The sequence below is a fragment of the Carassius auratus genome, chromosome 30 (assembly GCF_003368295.1).
Source record: "Carassius auratus strain Wakin chromosome 30, ASM336829v1, whole genome shotgun sequence".
Taxonomy (NCBI): domain Eukaryota; kingdom Metazoa; phylum Chordata; class Actinopteri; order Cypriniformes; family Cyprinidae; genus Carassius; species Carassius auratus.
Window position 1 is genome coordinate 18,716,711 of NC_039272.1, and position 18,421 is coordinate 18,735,131.

An 18,421-nucleotide genomic window follows, 5' to 3' on the forward strand; every position below is an offset into this window, starting at 1 on the left:
TAATGTTTACATGAATGTTCACTGCACATTAAGAATTGAGTAGAGGTAGCTACAGGATATTACAATGAGAAACAGTGACCCTGTGGCAGCCTTAGATAATATTACATTATTTCTTGACCATAGTGTTTCAGTTATAAGTGATAAATCTAATGATTCTGAATGTTTATTTTCAATCATGCTTTTTCCTTACTGTGATAATTAGGAGCCACAATAAATATAGGCTACTGAGCTGTGTTGAGGTGAAAAAGGACATTTCACTTGCTATATAATGATAGCTATTACCATTAACATCGCTGCACTGCACGGGTTTTATGTATGTTTTTATGAGAATTTTGGGACATTTAGGATAAATTAAAAAAACAACCTTTTTCGCAGGAAAAAAAAATCACTTGATCTAGCTAGCTAAAAAAAAATTCATCAAAAACGATAGAAACATAGGCTGACGGAATACAATTATAGACGTGCATAAAAGTCATATGACTTTGTCATGTGACTGAATAATATTTTACACTTAACAAGAGTCACCATGGCTCAGTGGTTTATGTCCAGGGGCAAATTCAAGCTCAAACTCAAGGCAATGTTTGTTTCCGGTTTAATCAACATGCTTCCTGGAAACGGGATTTGAGCAGGGTTTGAGATAGTTTTCTCATGTTTGGTGGGTGTGTTAAATCTCAGCCCAATCAGCCCAATCAAAATGTCAGCCTAATCAGCAGCAACAAATATTTAAACCAAGCTTTATTAAAGAGACAGCTAGCACAATGTAATTAACATCAAAATAAATTCACAAGAGCAATTAGCTATATTGTTTGCACACATTTATTTATATTAAGGGCAAATTAACTGAAATAATAAGAGAACAGGTAGATCTGGAACTTTTTTAAGTCTGTCTAAATATCATTTAGTAGCCTAATTGCAATGTCTTCTGGTCCATATCCTTTCCATAGGAAGGTGTGCTAGACACCGATTAATGTAACATAAAAATGCTATAAAAATGTATATATTTTGCTATCGTATGTATTGTGGAGTGATTGTTTCACAAACCTTTCTATAGTCCTCTGGTTATATAATGGTAAATACAGGTGCATCTCAATAAATTAGAATGTCATGGAAAAGTTCATTTATTTCAGTAATTCAACTCAAATTGTGAAACTCATGTATTAAATAAATACACGAGTTTGTGCACTGAATTTATTTAATACACAAGTTTCACAATATGAGTTGAATTACTGAAATGAACTTTTCCACGACATTCTAATTTAGTGAGATGCACTTTGTATTACAATAACATAGCACAACAAAAGCAATCAGCAATAATGATAAGCCTAATACTCACAATAAAAATAATAAGGTCATAGAGATCATAACACAGTCTAGGCGATAAGAAGTGGGTTATTCTTTATCTGAAGTGTTCGTCTTTTCATCCTGAAATGCGAGGCAAATGTTGGATCACAATAATTAGGAACCACAGTTTCCACAGTTCCCTTTACTTGATTGGAATGTTCTCTTTTATTCTGGACAGCAAGGGAAGTTTATTAATATTAAACACATATTTATACTGATTTCATCAAGCTTTGTGCCCACAAATAAACAAAGTAATTACTTCCCAATGTATAATGCCAAAAGAAAAAAAAAAGAAAGAAAGAAAGAAAGAAAGATTTGTTTAGAGCATTTTTAATATAAATAAGCACAAGCTAAGCTCTGATACCAAACAGGACCACAGGGAGACGCCAAAAGACCACTAAACCTGCTGCCTTAACCTGACTGTACATGCTACTGTACGGATCCATTCAGAATCACTAAACCACTGACCAGCATAATCTAAAACACCTTCAGACAGCATTCATTATAAAACAGTTGTGCACTGAAATCATAATTTACTGCCATCTGGACGCGAGTCACTATTCTCTCCGACATCTCTGATGAAATTGTCCATGTTTTCTCTGCATTTGTGCTGTTTTGAACTTATTACTAATGCATTCCCTTACTGGATCACTGAACTTTCCAGAAGTTTACCTGTTTCAAATTACCTCCTGCATAGTGTACTTTTTTGTATTTCTAATCACCCAGACACTGACACTTTGACTCAGAACTGGCGTACTGATGAAACAAGCTACCTATCAGATTGTGCTACCAAAAATATATTTGCATGGTTTTAAGGGTAAGTTTAGGGCAAGGGTAGGTATGGGTATGGACATAAAAAAGCCTCAAACTACAGGTGCATCTAAAAAATTGTATTTAATGGAAAAGGTTTTTATTTTTTGTCATTTCATTCAAAAAAGCAAAGTTTCTTATATTCTAGATTCACTGAACACAAACTGAAATATTTCAATTTTTCTTTTTTTCTTTTTTTATTCTGATGGCTACGACTTACAGCTTTGGAAAATAAAAAAATCAGTATATCAAAAAAATTAGAACATCCCATTTTGAGCTTGAGTTGTTTGATTAATTTTGAGTATAAATACTGGGTTCCACTTGAACTAGAACATGCAACCACAATTATGGGGAAGACTACTGACTTGACAGTTGTCCAGAAGACAATCATCAACACTCTCCACAAGGAGGGTAAGACATAGAAGGTCATTGCTGAAAGGGCTGGGCTCTTCACAGATTGCTGTATCCAAATATATTCATAGAAAGTTGTCTGGAAGGAAAAAGTGTGGTAGGAAAAGGTGCACAAGCAACAGGGATGACCACAGCCTTTGGAAGATTGTCAGGTAAAGCTGATTCAAGAACTTGGGAGGGCTTCACAAGGACTGGACTGAAGCCGGAGTCAGCACATCAAGAGTCACTAAGACGTCTTCAGGAAAAGGGCTAACAGCTTTCACATTCCTAGAAAAACATCAGGAGCATTTCATCTGGGGTAAAGAGAAAAATCACTGGATTGTTGCTCTGTGGCCCACAGTCCTCTTTTCAGATGAAATTTAGCATTTATATATATATATAAGTGGTTTGATGACCATGATATTACTGTGCTTGATTGACCAGCCAACTCAACTGACCTGAACCTCAAAGAGAATTTATGGGCCACTGTGAAGATGAAGATAAGTAAGATCTTACAAACAATACAGAGGAGATTAAGGCCGCAACCTGGGCTTCAATAACGCCTCAGCAGTGCCACAGGCTGATTGCCTTCATGCTATGCGAAACTGAAGCAGTCATTTGTGCAAAAGGAGCCCTGTACATGAGCACAATGATGGTAAACACAATCTGATGTGTAGCATTTTTTTTTTTTTTCGATTTGTGCTACCGTACAAACGAAAGAGTGCCAGTAAGATATAAGACTAAAATATAGAAGTGTGTACCGGCCCGTGCAGTTCAAGCACTGATTTAAAATCTATAATAGTCTTGCTATGTTTCTTATTTTTTTTCCGCATAGGCCTATATTAAGCTCCCAAATTAATGGAAGCATCACAGCTGGCAAGTGTGAAGACTGTCTCGTGTAAGTCAGAAAGTTACTGAAATGAGAAGGGAGTTACCTGTGGCACTATAGGGCACAATTCATTTTCAATGAGAGGTCTCGATCCCTTAAAACTGCCGCAAACCCTTACTGTTTTCATCATGTGTTTATAGTGATAGCAATGACACATTGCAAAATACAGTTCTTTTCTGATCGTTTAAAAATGACGGAACATGCTTGGTCTCTGTAGCGCACCAAGTCACCCTTCAGTTCGAGCGCTGGGAGTCAGTAGAGCTGCTACTGTAGGCTACTGTACATCGCGGCTATTCCCTTGGGTTTTAGAGATTCAAGTTGCTGTACAAATGGAGGAAGATGGCACGAAAGTTCGTCTTGGTGAGCTAAGGCATGTGCAGTAGTAGTCTATATCCCGTTTTTAATGCAGGGCAGAAATAGCCCTTTTTCTCCCTTATATTTATCTCCCTCATATCAGAATTCAAAGCACATTCGACCGATACATTTTAAACAGTTTCATACAACCATATATGGAAGTATATAGCAGTGACGATTTTTTTCAACCCATTCTCACTCCAAAGGCGTCAAAAACCGAAGCATGGTCAAGCGCCCCTAGCGTCACTTTTATGACGCCAAATGTGCCTCTCGGCGTCGACTATCGAAGCACTACGACCTTCATTGCTTTCAGTGGGAAACTTTTGGCGTCAGAATTCGACACGAGGACATGAGATGTTTATCGCTATGAAATCACGTTCAAGAAGTCTCATTCAGCACACATCGCGCGATACTTGCTATCAGTTCCACAGTTTGGGTGAGTAGTCGTATATACGCTCTTTTAATGCCTTTTATCAAATGTATTCTGTCTTCTTTATTAATCAGATTAGTGCCATATGTTTAATCGCTGTATTATATCGGTCATCCGCGGCTGTCTTTGAGTTTCATTGCGTTTAAATAAATGAACACAGCTGCTAATTAGTCTGATAACTCTATCTGTCACGTGACGTGCCATAGACCTTCGATCCGTTTTATATTATTATTAATTTCAGGATCAATGATGTAAGTTGTATTTGTAGTAAAATCATGGTAATCACGACACAATAGTAATAAATGAAATGTGAAGTTAAAACACAGTAAATGGGACATTAGTAACTGTAACTGTAGTTTTACTATGATATATTAATAATCAATACAACAATACAATAATCACCAAACCAGCTATGTTTGTATCACTGTAATGTTAGTGTTTTTATGTGCTTTTATATGACAGATATCACAGTAATCATGTGTTCTGTACCATGCTTTTAATACCTTTTAATGTGAATCCAAAAAAAAAAAATCAAATTAAAAATAAATAATAAAACATGTATTTTTCCATCTTGCAGTTCATTCATATCAGTTTATATATATATATATATATATATATATATATATATATATATATATATATTTTGCTCACAGATCATTATTAACATTCCGTATATAATTCAATTTTATTTTCTCTCCCCTTTTTTATTATTTATATTTTTAGCTGAAAAGACGTAAAGGCAGTCAGCCCAGTGGTGTTTCTGGAGAGGGATTCCTTCAGAAATGGAGAAGACAGAAAGCTGCGGAGGCAGATATTTGCAGCAGTTAGTCTGTGATAGTTTGTCTCTTTTATCAAAAATTCCTGCTGTTATAATTTGTACAGCATTTGTTGTTTCTTAAACTGTTGCACTGTCCAAATACCCACACTTGCCATCTTTTCACTTGACCACTTGATTACTTATTTGAAGTCTTTCCTGTATTTGGCCTAGTGTTCGAGTGAGCATGATGACCACAAGTGTGTGTCGAACTTTTCATCACCTGATGACTGTGTTTCCCAATCCTGATCCTGGAGAACCCCAGCACTGCACGGTTTTGGTGTCTCTCTTATCTGCCTTGGAGTCTTCACTGATGAGCTGATGAGTTGAATCAGGTGTGTTTGATCAGGGAGACATCTCAAATGTGCAGTGTTGGGCTTCTCCAGGACCAGGATTGGGAGCCACTGCCTTATGGGACACTTATGTGTTTAAAGAGATTTTTAATATCTAATTATCAATATTTCACATACTGTACTAAACACATCACAGTCTTAATAATCCAGTTTAACACTTGTATGATATTGTACAAGCCCTAGGACGGTCTCATCTGACACTATCAAAAGAATTCATATGACTATAGCTTGTTATTAATTACTTGCTTTCAATAATGGATTCATTTAACATTTAATTTTACAGCATCTTTACAGAGGCTGCTTTTATGGTCTAAACAAAACACAGTGTAATGTATAAGTTGAATGTAATGTAATATTTCTGTTTTACAGGATTGTTTGAGGATAACGCTGTAGCTCCATCATGCACAAGGACTCACCTCGTTAACTCTTTATCCCCCACACACACAGATATGGTCCCTGGATCAGTGATTAGACTTTGCAGTGGTTTGATTTTTGCAGAAGATGTAACTTTGTTTTATTTATAAGCTCATAATGAATACATTACAGAACCAGTGATGAAAACAATAGTTAAAAATAGTATTTTTCGTATTGATAAAGCATTTTGTTCTCTTTTTCAAGCTTCATACAGTGAACTTTTTAGACTTTAATTAAGAGTTTTAGTAAAGGAGATATTCATACACAGTCATCCTCTAGCTCCAGTCATGAAGTGAATTCATGATGTTATTGTCAAAGCTAGCAGGTGTTTGTTTTCCTGAACACTTTCTCTGTCTTCCATTGTTCAGACAATCAGTGTTTATTTGATGCTGTGCTGATAGAGTTTTAAAGATGATATTGCACACTTGACATGCATGTCTTCATGGTGTTTTTTTGTGAGTTTGAAACATTTACATTGTGTTGTATAACATTTTGGTCAATTTAATTTTTTTAATAAAATTGATCTTTTTCCAGTGTTCTCTGAAAGACATACTGTATTTACTGTTTTGTTTTTTAATAAAAGCATTTTCATTTGCATACTGAAAATAGTTAATGTTTACAACATAACTGCCTTTTTATTCTTTATGGTGGCAAAAACGAGCTTGGTGACAGAGGATGCAGTGTAGTAATTTGGGCATGTTGACTTTAAATGAGTTTGACATATCAATAAATAATGGAAGATCCTTACAAAAATATGCATGTTTATTATGCTTTATGTATTTATTTGTTCATTCATTCATTCATTCATTTATAATTTCTGTTTTTATTCCTAGAGTTCAAATGGTAGAGAATGGTAAATCACAGAAACACAAATGTGAACAATTTTAACTTTAAAACACAATGTAATATACAATGTAAATTTTAGAAGCACGTCATTTGATTAGTAAATATATTTGTCTTTGGTCAAAAAAAAAAAATACAAATCTTAAAAATGTGTCTTATATTTAATGAGAGGAATCTATCTGTTGGATACAACTGCGACTGCTGGGCATGTGCACATCAATATTGCCCAATGTTTGTCAAGCTGAACAACGGAGGAAGGTGAAGACGTTAATAAAACAGAATCTAATAAGTAGCAAGCTTAATCTATTGTTAACCGAATCTATCCCTTCAGCCGAAAAACGAAAGACATCTGTCATACATGGATAAGGAAGTGTGACACCGCTGCTCAGCTTAGATGTCATTGGCTATGACTTTTCAGGACAGTCTGTGGTTGGACTATCTTTTAACCCATATTAAACAGCGCATCATGTTAAAAAGTATGTTTTGCTCCTATCATCACATTAGTAATATATTAAGTCAACAATGAAGTGTTGCTATCTTGAGAAAAATGACATCTTTAGCGAGATCCTAATCCTAACCCTAAGCATAACTTCAATGAACTACAAAAACAGCCCCCTAGTGTTGCCTTTGCATAGATAGAACGACGGAGGCTTGTGGGTAATGTAGTTTAAAAGTTTTTATTAACGAAACTAAATAAATTATTTATTTTAAGGTAAACTGGATATCTAAATATGTTTATTGTGCAAACCTCTATGATATATTTGAGAGGCAGGCTGAAATGTGGTATTTTACAGTGAGCAATATTTAAAATGCTTTTATGCCAGCTTTCCACTTATTTCTGAAAACTGAGCTCAACATTATTTTATCAGCATAGCATAAGTAGTAATCCTGCCCATTTTCTCTTTGATATGTTAATTGCACTCTGATTTACAGCCATTTGAAATGTACAGTTTTGGGCTCTTCCGGGGGGTGCTACTGGGCCCCTGGGGGTAGCAGGGCAGTAAAACCTACATATATGTATTCTCCTCATCATGAACAACAAACTGAGCTGAGTCACATTTATATCTGACAGTTTTCACAGTCCTCTGTTTTCTAATTCTATTCATCATGGCTATTATACCTTTTGACAGGACATTGTGAGGCCATCTGATGAAACATGGAAAAATTATAAAGAAATGATTTAATAATGAAAATAATAGATTATTTCTTTGATTTTTGAAGTAAATGGCAAGAAATATAATGGATGAACCTGCAACAACTTGCCATTATCTATTCCCCACTGTAAAGCAGTAATCAAGGACAATGTATACACATTGTGATACTTCACTATTACACAAGGACAAATTCATGCAGTGCTAAGAATATTAATTTATATATATATATATATATATATTAGCATTATATATAACTAATTAGCCGAAATCAGTGTAAAAATGTCCTCCTCACCCCCGTATCTTGCTCCTCATGTGCTGGACATCAGTAATGTGCGTGCTCTTGGTTTTAATGCAGTACAAGATCCACGTTGATCATTCCTGCTACATTCTCAGTTATCCCTCAAGTGTTTGTAACAATAAAGCCCATGGCACCATCTTGTAATGCAGAATAATTAATCTTGTAACTCCCTGTATTTCACAAAAAATGTGCATATTTGTTACTAAAATATAAAAAAATTACTTTCTGGTGTACTGATGTCCCAGATGTTATTAATCCGATCAAAAATGTTCATGTCTTAAATAAAAAAATAATCCCAATAATTAATATGTCGTTTTTCCAAGTCTAAAATAAACACATATGAGCCTACCTAGTAAAATGATGTATTTACCAAGAATCTTCAGAACACAATATTCACCATTTTCATTTTATTGAAGCATAGACTATAAACTTGATAAAGTAGCATCAAGACAAATAAGATTCAATGAAAATAATTATCATCAAAGATACATTAACCTCATATATAAATCAGTTCACACAGATGAGTGATGAAATGTCCTTAAAAGTCACACAGTCCCATCCAGTCAACTGTCATACAGATCATGTGATACATATTAGACATGTGATACTGTTTCAGAAAATAATGATTCCATATCAACACATCTAAACTGGTTTCATCTCCCCATCGTGATCTTCTTCTCTCGTGTCTGGAAACAGTTTGTGGTTGATGTCCAGCACTGATGAGGTGTAGCTTGTTCTCAGCCAGAGGTTCTCTCAGTACTAACATCCCAGACCTGGTCAAAGTGAAACAAACAATGCAGAAGTTGTTGTTTAATGGACAGAGAGCGCAGCTTATGTTCTGTGTGGTTTTAGCAGGGTGAGCAACTATGACCCTTGTAGTACTGTACACTTACCATTCTTCAAGCTGTTTTGAGATCTTTTGAGAAGCTTTTTCTCTGAAGAGAATTTACCACATCCTCTTCTTTCTCTCCTTTCAAGAGCATCACTTGGTCAAAACCCCTCGTTTGGCTGAAGAGATCATCTGTACCAATAAAAATACTGCAATAAATATGTCATTCTGCAAGAATTAAGAAAAAGTTACAGAGGCAAAGGTCTTGCTCATGAGACTGCATTAGCATGTGTAGTTCTCAGAGACTCTAGAATTCATCTGTTGTTGCAGTAAATGTGTTTTCTTCCTCTAGAATCTTTCTCCAAAGTTCCTGACTTCTCTCACAAATGTGTTTTAGTCTGTGCAGTGTAAGGCCTGGCTTCAAACCAATCAACTATCAATTCACAATTCATAACATAACATTTAGAAAACAATGAAATAATGTACATTGGTGTTTATATCAACTAAACCAATTTCATGATACTTGTCTGCTAATAAAACAGGTGGTGTGTTTTTAAAAACATAATATTAAAAATGTCCAGTCACACTTTGCTAACATGCTGTAATTGTAATAGTATAAAACGAAATCAAGGCTGACATGACCAGTCCTGTGAGAGATCATCATAAAATGTTGTATAACACAGCATTGCTTCAACACACACATACCAGAGGACTTCTGTTTGCTTGAGCACAAGATGGCCATCTTCATTTCTCATCCTGAGCAAATCATTTCCTTGGTCTTCCTTCTCTTCTGTGAAACAAGATAATCTCTACTTACTCTCTGTGCAATTAATATTGCTCATTAAACATAATTAAGTTAATTTAAAGTAAGATTCAGACCAGAGCATTTTTGGAGTAAACAAATGTACCTGGGAAGAGCTGATCATGGCAAGATTCGCTGAGACTCAGTAATAGCTCTTTTAGGTTTTAGGAAGGTTTGTGAGGGTTGGCTCTTAAAATAGCTGTTGAGCTCGATATTTTAGACCTGAAAAAGAAGAACAGCATTATCTGGAAAAAATCCTGTAAGACAGAAGGAAGGACATATTATTAATTACGTGCAGCTTGTACATTACACCTCTGTAAAGATGCTGTATAATTAAATGTTAAATGAATCCATTATTGAAAGCAAGTAATTAATAGCAAGCTATAGTCATATGAATTCTTTGATAGTGTCAGATGAGACAGTCCTGGGGCTTGTACAATATCATACAAGTGTTAAACTGGATTATTAAGACTGTGATGTGTTTAGGGATCATTTTTAAGACTTTGACCCTGTCCAGATACCCACACTTGCAGTCTTGGCCACTTGAGAGTGTGTGTACGTGACAGTGTGTGCACAAGACTGTCCCCGGTCTTAATAATGCCAAAGCACAGCGTCCTTAACACACACTAAACCTCTCCAATACTGCTCTGGAGCGCTATACAAAGCTTAGTGTATCCCATCATGCATCATGTTTTGGAATAAATCGTCAGACTTTTTGCCGAGATCTCACAAGAGGTCATGGAAAGCTGTCCAATGTACAGTATGTGAAATATTGATAATTAGATATTAAAAATCTCTTTAAACACATAAGTGTCCCATAAGGCAGTGGCTCCCAATCCTGGTCCTGGAGAAGCCCAACACTGCACATTTGAGATGTCTCCCTGATCAAACACACCTGATTCAACTCATCAGCTCATCAGTGAAGACTCCAAGGCAGATAAGAGAGACACCAAAACCATGCAGTGCTGGGCTTCTCCAGGATCAGGATTGGGAAACACAGTCATCAGGTGATGAAAAGTTCGACACACACTTGTGGTCATCATGCTCACTCGAACACTAGGCCAAATACAGGAAAGACTTCAAATAAGTAATCAAGTGGTCAAGTGAAAAGATGGCAAGTGTGGGTATTTGGACAGTGCAACAGTTTAAGAAACAACAAATGCTGTACAAATTATAACAGCAGGAATGTTTGATAAAAGAGACAAACTATCACAGACTTACTGCTGCAAATATCTGCCTCCGCAGCTTTCTGTCTTCTCCATTTCTGAAGGAATCCCTCTCCAGAAACACCACTGGGCTGACTGCCTTTACGTCTTTTCAGCTAAAAATATAAATAATAAAAAAGGGGAGAGAAAATAAAATTGAATTATATACAGAATGTTAATAATGATCTGTGAGCAAAATATTTATATATATATATATATATATATATATATATATATATATATATATATATATATAAAAATATATATATATATATATATATATATATATATATATATATATATATATATATATATATATATAAACTGATATGAATGAACTGCAAGATGGAAAAATACATGTTTTATTATTTATTTTTAATTTGATTTTTTTTTTTTTGGATTCACATTAAAAGGTATTAAAAGCATGGTACAGAACACATGATTACTGTGATATCTGTCATATAAAAGCACATAAAAACACTAACATTACAGTGATACAAACATAGCTGGTTTGGTGATTATTGTATTGTTGTATTGATTATTAATATATCATAGTAAAACTACAGTTACAGTTACTAATGTCCCATTTACTGTGTTTTAACTTCACATTTCATTTATTACTATTGTGTCGTGATTACCATGATTTTACTACAAATACAACTTACATCATTGATCCTGAAATTAATAATAATATAAAACGGATCGAAGGTCTATGGCACGTCACGTGACAGATAGAGTTTAATCAGACTAATTAGCAGCTGTGTTCATTTATTTAAACGCAATGAAACTCAAAGACAGCCGCGGATGACCGATATAATACATATGGCACTAATCTGATTAATAAAGAAGACAGAATACATTTGATAAAAGGCATTAAAAGAGCGTATATACGACTACTCACCCAAACTGTGGAACTGATAGCAAGTATCGCGCGATGTGTGCTGAATGAGACTTCTTGAACGTGATTTCATAGCGATAAACATCTCATGTCCTCGTGTCGAATTCTGACGCCAAAAGTTTCCCACTGAAAGCAATGAAGGTCGTAGTGCTTCGATAGTCGACGCCGAGAGGCACATTTGGCGTCATAAAAGTGACGCTAGGGGCGCTTGACCATGCTTCGGTTTTTGACGCCTTTGGAGTGAGAATGGGTTGTTTTTTTTTGTGATAGATGGGAGTCAGGGTTCATTATTAAGCAGATATGTTAAAGTATATAGGCCTATTACAATTTTTAATTCTTCTTATGAATAACAAAACAATTATGTAGTTCATCCCTTATTTGGCAGAACTGAATTATCACTGTATTGTTATATGTCTTTTTCTCATTTTCTCCTTTTAAAGTGTGAAAAACTAAAATAGTTTTGAATGACACAGTTTGAAATGTCAACACTGCTTAAGGTTACAATAATTTTAAAATATAAAAATGTTCTAAAGTGTTTTATTTCTTCCTCCAGTTAGCTCTAGCCTATTTGTAGGCTTCTGATGGCTATGTACTGCAATCTAATCCAATTGGCCATAATATGAACTCTTTTATCACTGTGCTAGTGACTGAACTAGGTGTCTAATCAAAGTATGGCTGAGAGATTCCTTTTCCCATATTTAAGCATACAATTATTTCTTAAATTTAACTTTTCATTTAGGCTACTGTGGCAAATGAAATGAGTAATAAGATAGCCTATAAGTCCATCTCATTTTAAGAATTTAGTCAAAATTAAATGAACATTTTTAATTCAAAACAACAAATAATAATATAAATAAATATATAAATAGGCCTCTGGGATATTGGATTTCAGAATTCAGTAGGCATAATTTCGTCAAGAGTAAGCCTTCCACAATATAGGCACAGTCCAGTTTGCTGAACACGATTTATATAGCCTATTTAGACATTAAAATATCATTGTCATTCATAGGCTACTTATATCTGTTTAAAAATAGGCACACTACAGTCTTGTTTTCAGATTTTTATTCTTAAATGAATAGCCTTTTAAGATTTTTGGGGGGTTGGGGGTTTAGCTTTTTAACCAGTGTCACCCTGAAAGTAGACTACTTCGATACTTTGATAACAAGACAAATCTCATATTTCCTAAAGGTGTGAATTCAAGAACCATAGGCTACACCGAAACACCCTGCATGAATATATATATATATATATATATATATATATATATATATATATATATATATATATATATATATATATATATATATATATATTCACGTATACTAATTTCCTGCAGCAAATAAAGATTTTTTTTTTATTATTATTTTTTTCTGAAGCTAACTGATAATTTCTAGGGAGTGAAACGAGTCAAGATTTGGTGCACTGTGACTTGTTGCCCCCTACTGACGCGTCTTAGTTCGGATTTGCGCCTGATGTCACGTCTCGTGCGGCAGACAGCAATCTCTCTCTCTCTCTCTCTCTCTCTCTCTCTCAGTCCCTGTTCCTGTTTACCACCTCTCCATCTCTCCTCACTCTGGACTGAGTTTGCGGGACAGCCGGGAGCGGACACTCTCTTCCTGTTTCTACAAGCAATCTTCTCTTCAGGAAACTTGTATGGTGGATATAATATTCAGCTCTTCTTTTTTGGATGATATGGGGGATCATTCCAAAAGTATGTATTTCTGTGATAAAATCTATAGGCCCTACTAAAAGTAACTTTATGTTTCAAATTTCTAAATTTGGTTCAATGTTGTTGCATTTGAAAAAAGATTATGTTAATGATTAGGCCGTTTTTTTTTTCTGAACTAGCCTACTGCTTCTGCAGTAAAATGTCTTTTCACTAGCTCAGTGTTAGTTAGCCTACAAACCTCGATGATTTCGATTTTTATTAAATACTTATAGGCTAAATTGTCGACTCTCAAACTCCTGTATGAAAGCTCAAACAATGTTTTTTTCTTGCTCAGAGAAGTCCGGACTTGCGATGTGTGTAGGCTGCGGCAGTCAGATCCATGACCAGTATATTCTGCGGGTCTCCCCTGACCTGGAGTGGCACGCATCCTGTTTGAAATGCGTGGAGTGCAACCAATACCTGGACGAGACGTGCACTTGCTTCGTACGGGACGGGAAAACATACTGCAAGAGAGATTATGTAAGGTAGGTTCTTTTTTTCTTCTTTCGGAAAAAGTGTGAATTATTTAATAAATCTGGTCACATATGTAGGCTATTTCATATTTATAATGATCAAAATATCTGACAAAAGACAGTAAATTTTACTAATTAAAGTGGAATTTAAAAGGCATGCTTGGACTTGCTTGGTTTTGTCATTGCACAAATAATAATAAATAAAAATAAAAAATCTACATCCAACAGATTGTTTGGTATAAAATGCGCAAAATGCACTTTGGGCTTCAGCAGCAGTGATTTGGTCATGAGAGCTCGGGACAGTGTGTATCACATCGAGTGTTTCCGTTGCTCGGTGTGTAGCCGGCAGCTTTTGCCCGGGGACGAGTTCTCCGTCCGGGACGAGGAACTGCTGTGTCGAGCAGATCATAGCCTGGCCCTGGAGCGCGGACCAGGCAGCAGCCCTCTCAGTCCGGGACACATCCACAGCAGAGGACTGCATATGGCAGGTCAGTAGCTATAGCACATAACAACCGACTTACGCCTATGTGCGACACTGGACCACAAAACCAGTCTTAAGTAGCACGGATAGGCCTGTATTTGTAGCAATAGCCAACAATCCATTGCATGGGACAAAATGATAGTTTTTAATTAATTATTTTATTTTTTTATGGCAAAACGCATTTGGATATTAATCATGTTCCATGAAGATTTGTAAATTTTCTACCACAAATATATCAAAACAAAATTTTTCATGAGTAGACTATAGGCATTGCTAAAGACTGAATTTAGACAGGCGAGTTTCTCAATGTTTTGATTATTTGCACCCTCAGATTCCAGATATTTAAATAGTTGCATCTCGGCCAAAAATTGTCCTACCATAGCCTATGCACCGCTTATTTATTCAGCTGTCAGATTAAAAAAAAACTCTATGACTGGTTTTGTGGTCACATATTATAACACGGACGTATAGAAATTATAGTAGGCCTAGTAAACAAAAATTAATTATTTGGAACGGTCAGCGCTATTTATTCGGAACGACTAGGACTTATTTAGCCTAAGGTCAGTTTTGGAACTGAGCACATGGACTAAACTGAAAGGTAGGCCTAATTATATAGGCTACTGTGGGAGGACTCGTGTAATGTTGTTACATAATAGCTAATTACAGGCTGATCCGCTTGATAACTTTGTTTAGTCAACCACTGATAAGCCTGAGCGGCAGGGCCTTAAACACCGAGAGCAACAAGACTCAACATGCTCTTTAATTTCCGAATTTACAAATGCATATTTGCAAAAAAAAAAAAAAAAAAAATAGCTATAATGCAATAGGTATATTATTGATCAACATAGCCTATATATTAAATTATATAGCCTATAGGCTGTATAGTAGGCTATTATATCTATCATAAAACTATCTATCCAGTTAAATTTCCACATTTATTAGGCTATACGAGTTTATATTCTTATTCGATATGCCAGTTAATTATTTTCAACGGCATTATTAGGCTATATTTTATGTTATTTTCAAACGCATTATTTTAATTTTAAATCGTTATTATTATTTTTCTTTTTTTACATTTTTGTTCAGCTGATCCTGTGTCGGTCCGGCAAACTCCTCATCGGAACCACGTGCACAAGCAATCGGAGAAGACCACTCGGGTGAGGACGGTGTTAAACGAAAAGCAGCTACACACTTTACGGACGTGCTACAACGCAAACCCGAGACCAGATGCGCTGATGAAGGAGCAGCTGGTGGAGATGACAGGCCTGAGCCCACGGGTCATTCGAGTCTGGTTCCAAAACAAGCGCTGCAAGGACAAGAAGAGATCTATCCTCATGAAACAGTTACAACAGCAACACGGCGATAAGACGGTAAGTGTCTTGCCAATGCACTTTCATTGTGAGAAATTTAGCTTACCATGTGCGGGGGAAAAAAGACTTTAACCAGAAAGGCTCTGAGTGATGCCTGACACTTGATATGAGCTGAGATGATTTTAATTGGGTCTGTAATTCGACTGCAGTTTGGGCTTGAAGCAACTTTGCTACAGACTCCACCTACTGTGGGTGTTTTGGGGAATATTTCGTCTGGAACTGCCCTTATATATTTTAGTTTTCCTTTATTTATAAAAAAAATGAATAAAACGATTTAACTCTGTTTTATGATGCATTGTCCCTCATTAAAATGCCGATATGAAACGCTCTGGACTTTTTGCTCCAGAATCTGCAGGGCATGACGGGCACTGCGCTGGTTGCAGGCAGCCCAGTACGACACAACCCCTCAGTGCCAGGACACCCGGTGGAAGTGCAGACCTACCAGCCACCCTGGAAAGCTCTCAGCGAATTTGCACTTCAGAGTGACTTAGAACAACCTGCCTTTCAACAGTTGGTGAGTGTTAAAATAAAAATAATAATAATAATAAAGTTGCTTTACTATTTTACTACTTTACTGTAGGCCTACCGTTATCATAATAATATTTGCCTATTATTAGCCGATTATTGTTGTTGTTGTTGTTGTTATTATTGTTACTATTAGCCCACTATTACTATTATTATGCCTTTATATATAACTAATTTTGCCTTTCACTTTTAGGTTTCTTTTTCGGAATCCGGTTCTTTAGGAAACTCATCTGGCAGCGACGTGACCTCTCTTTCTTCACAGTTACCGGACACACCGAACAGCATGGTACCGAGCCCGGTGGAGACGTGAGAGCGACTGCTCTTCTGTTCCCCGGGAAATCATGAGAACATCTCGTATCACGGACGCGGGAAATTCCCTTACACCACCGGACAGCGCCATCAGACGTGTAGCAAAAACCTGCACTGGGAACAGAGGAACCGTTTTTCCTAAAATCGGTCAACAAGTTGGTGGTGACATTGGGATCCAGTGAAATGATGAAAGCGAAACTCTGCATAGTAGACCTAGATGAGAGACCATGTTCACTCAAAATGGATATTCGTTGTTCATTATGATGGCTGTTGTATCTGTGGTTTTTGGACATATTTTGAAAAAATATTTTCAAAAGACTCGATTTCAGAAGATGGGATTTTTTTTCGTTGTAAAATTTATTGCCGGACAATTTCTGTCTCTGAACAAAATTAAGTTATTGTTATTTATTGTCACTTCAATTCGCAAAAAATAAATCGGCACAGAAAATGTTTATTTATATTTGTGAATGTAACATGCTTGAATAGGCTATGAAATTGTTTAATTTGTACATACATTTTTTGTACAGAAAAGAGGTGTAGTTTATCTAATTAAATATTATTATTAGTAGGCTAGTAGGCCCACTCATTAAAATAGCCTATATATATATATATATATATATATATATATATGTGTGTGTGTGTGTGTGTGTGTGTGTGTGTGTGTGTGTGTGTGTGTGTGTGTGTGTGTTTGTGTGTGTGTGTGTGTGTGTGTGTATAAATAATAAGAATAAATAATAATAGTCGGAGAAAACATTTCTTAGGCTACATTAATAGGCTAACGCCATTTCATTCAGCGGAAAAATATAGCTATGTCTAGCTACATAAATGGCTACACATTGATTTGTTTAAAATCAAGTATGCCTTAATAAAGTTAGGCTCTAAATTATAAATTAAATAAATGAGATATTTTGCCGAATAGAAAACATTTTCCCGATGCCAAACTATTAAGCTAAAACGTACATCATTATTTTGTAAAAATTAATAGACTAAATTATGTCTTTTTTTCGTTGTCAGATTAGATCTTTAAAATGATCAGTTCCCTTTTCCTTGTCAAAGTTACGTGTCAAGGCAAATGTTTCAGGATCGCTTGAGCTTTTATTTACTTGTGCCATTACACCAACAAACAATACATTCAACAGAAACGGAGCGTGATTTGAAGATAGGTCTGCAGATTCACCAAGGCACAAAGGAAAAGCTCAAGCACAACTAATGCACAGGACATTCAGCTTAATTATAGCCTACTGCTTATTAAATTGCTATAAAAATAGGCTATCATTATTCGTTAACAAGTCGATATCTTAAAACATATTCACGAGTTAAATTTACGTAAAAACGCTGTTAGCTTTTTGTCATTTCGTAGGCCTATGTGAGCGCTTACCGTTTTCAAAATACTGCAAATTTCAAGGTCAGCGAGACTTATTCCTCAATCCGATTTTCTCTAAGAACACGGACTCGAACAGTTTTGATTCTGTTTTTAATTCTATACAGTCCAAAACTAAAAAAAAAATGTTTTACCTATTTCTTGCAATTGAACAATAAATCAAGCAACCCTTCCCATCTGAGACATGCTAAAAATCACGAATTCCCATTAGGAGAATAAACATACACAAGGACACTGCTAGCAGGCCAATATGGACATGTATTCACACTCACACTCACACAAACTCACGCACACACACACACACACACACACACACACACACACCCATTAAAGGCGTGGAGGGAGGTCAA

General features: G+C 35.7%; 1 protein-coding gene across 3 annotated transcripts; it reads left to right on the forward strand.

Annotated features, from left to right (window-relative positions):
• Positions 1-13,360: 13,360 nt before the first annotated feature.
• On the forward strand, positions 13,361-17,144 carry LOC113049518 (insulin gene enhancer protein isl-2b). Of its 3 annotated transcripts, none has more exons than XM_026211934.1 (6): positions 13,361-13,475; positions 13,828-14,017; positions 14,234-14,493; positions 15,573-15,856; positions 16,203-16,370; positions 16,575-17,144. In XM_026211934.1, the coding sequence occupies exons 2-6, from the start codon at positions 13,845-13,847 to the stop codon at positions 16,689-16,691; spliced, it is 1,002 nt and encodes a 333-aa protein (XP_026067719.1). In that variant the 5' UTR covers positions 13,361-13,475; positions 13,828-13,844; the 3' UTR covers positions 16,692-17,144. The 3 variants fall into 3 exon arrangements, with proteins under 3 accessions (XP_026067719.1, XP_026067718.1, XP_026067717.1); XM_026211933.1 differs by having other exon boundaries at positions 13,372-13,535; positions 14,276-14,493; XM_026211932.1 differs by having other exon boundaries at positions 13,375-13,535.
• Positions 17,145-18,421: the final 1,277 nt, after the last annotated feature.

Excerpts from the sequence above, each read along its gene's own strand:
- LOC113049518 (XM_026211932.1), top strand. The coding sequence starts at position 13,478 with ATGGTGGATATAATATTCAGCTCTTCTTTTTTGGATGATATGGGGGAT. Across the intron at positions 14,018-14,233 it reads TGCAAGAGAGATTATGTAAG|ATTGTTTGGTATAAAATGCG; the intron begins GTAGGTTCTTTT and ends TACATCCAACAG. Across the intron at positions 16,371-16,574 it reads AACCTGCCTTTCAACAGTTG|GTTTCTTTTTCGGAATCCGG; the intron begins GTGAGTGTTAAA and ends TTTCACTTTTAG.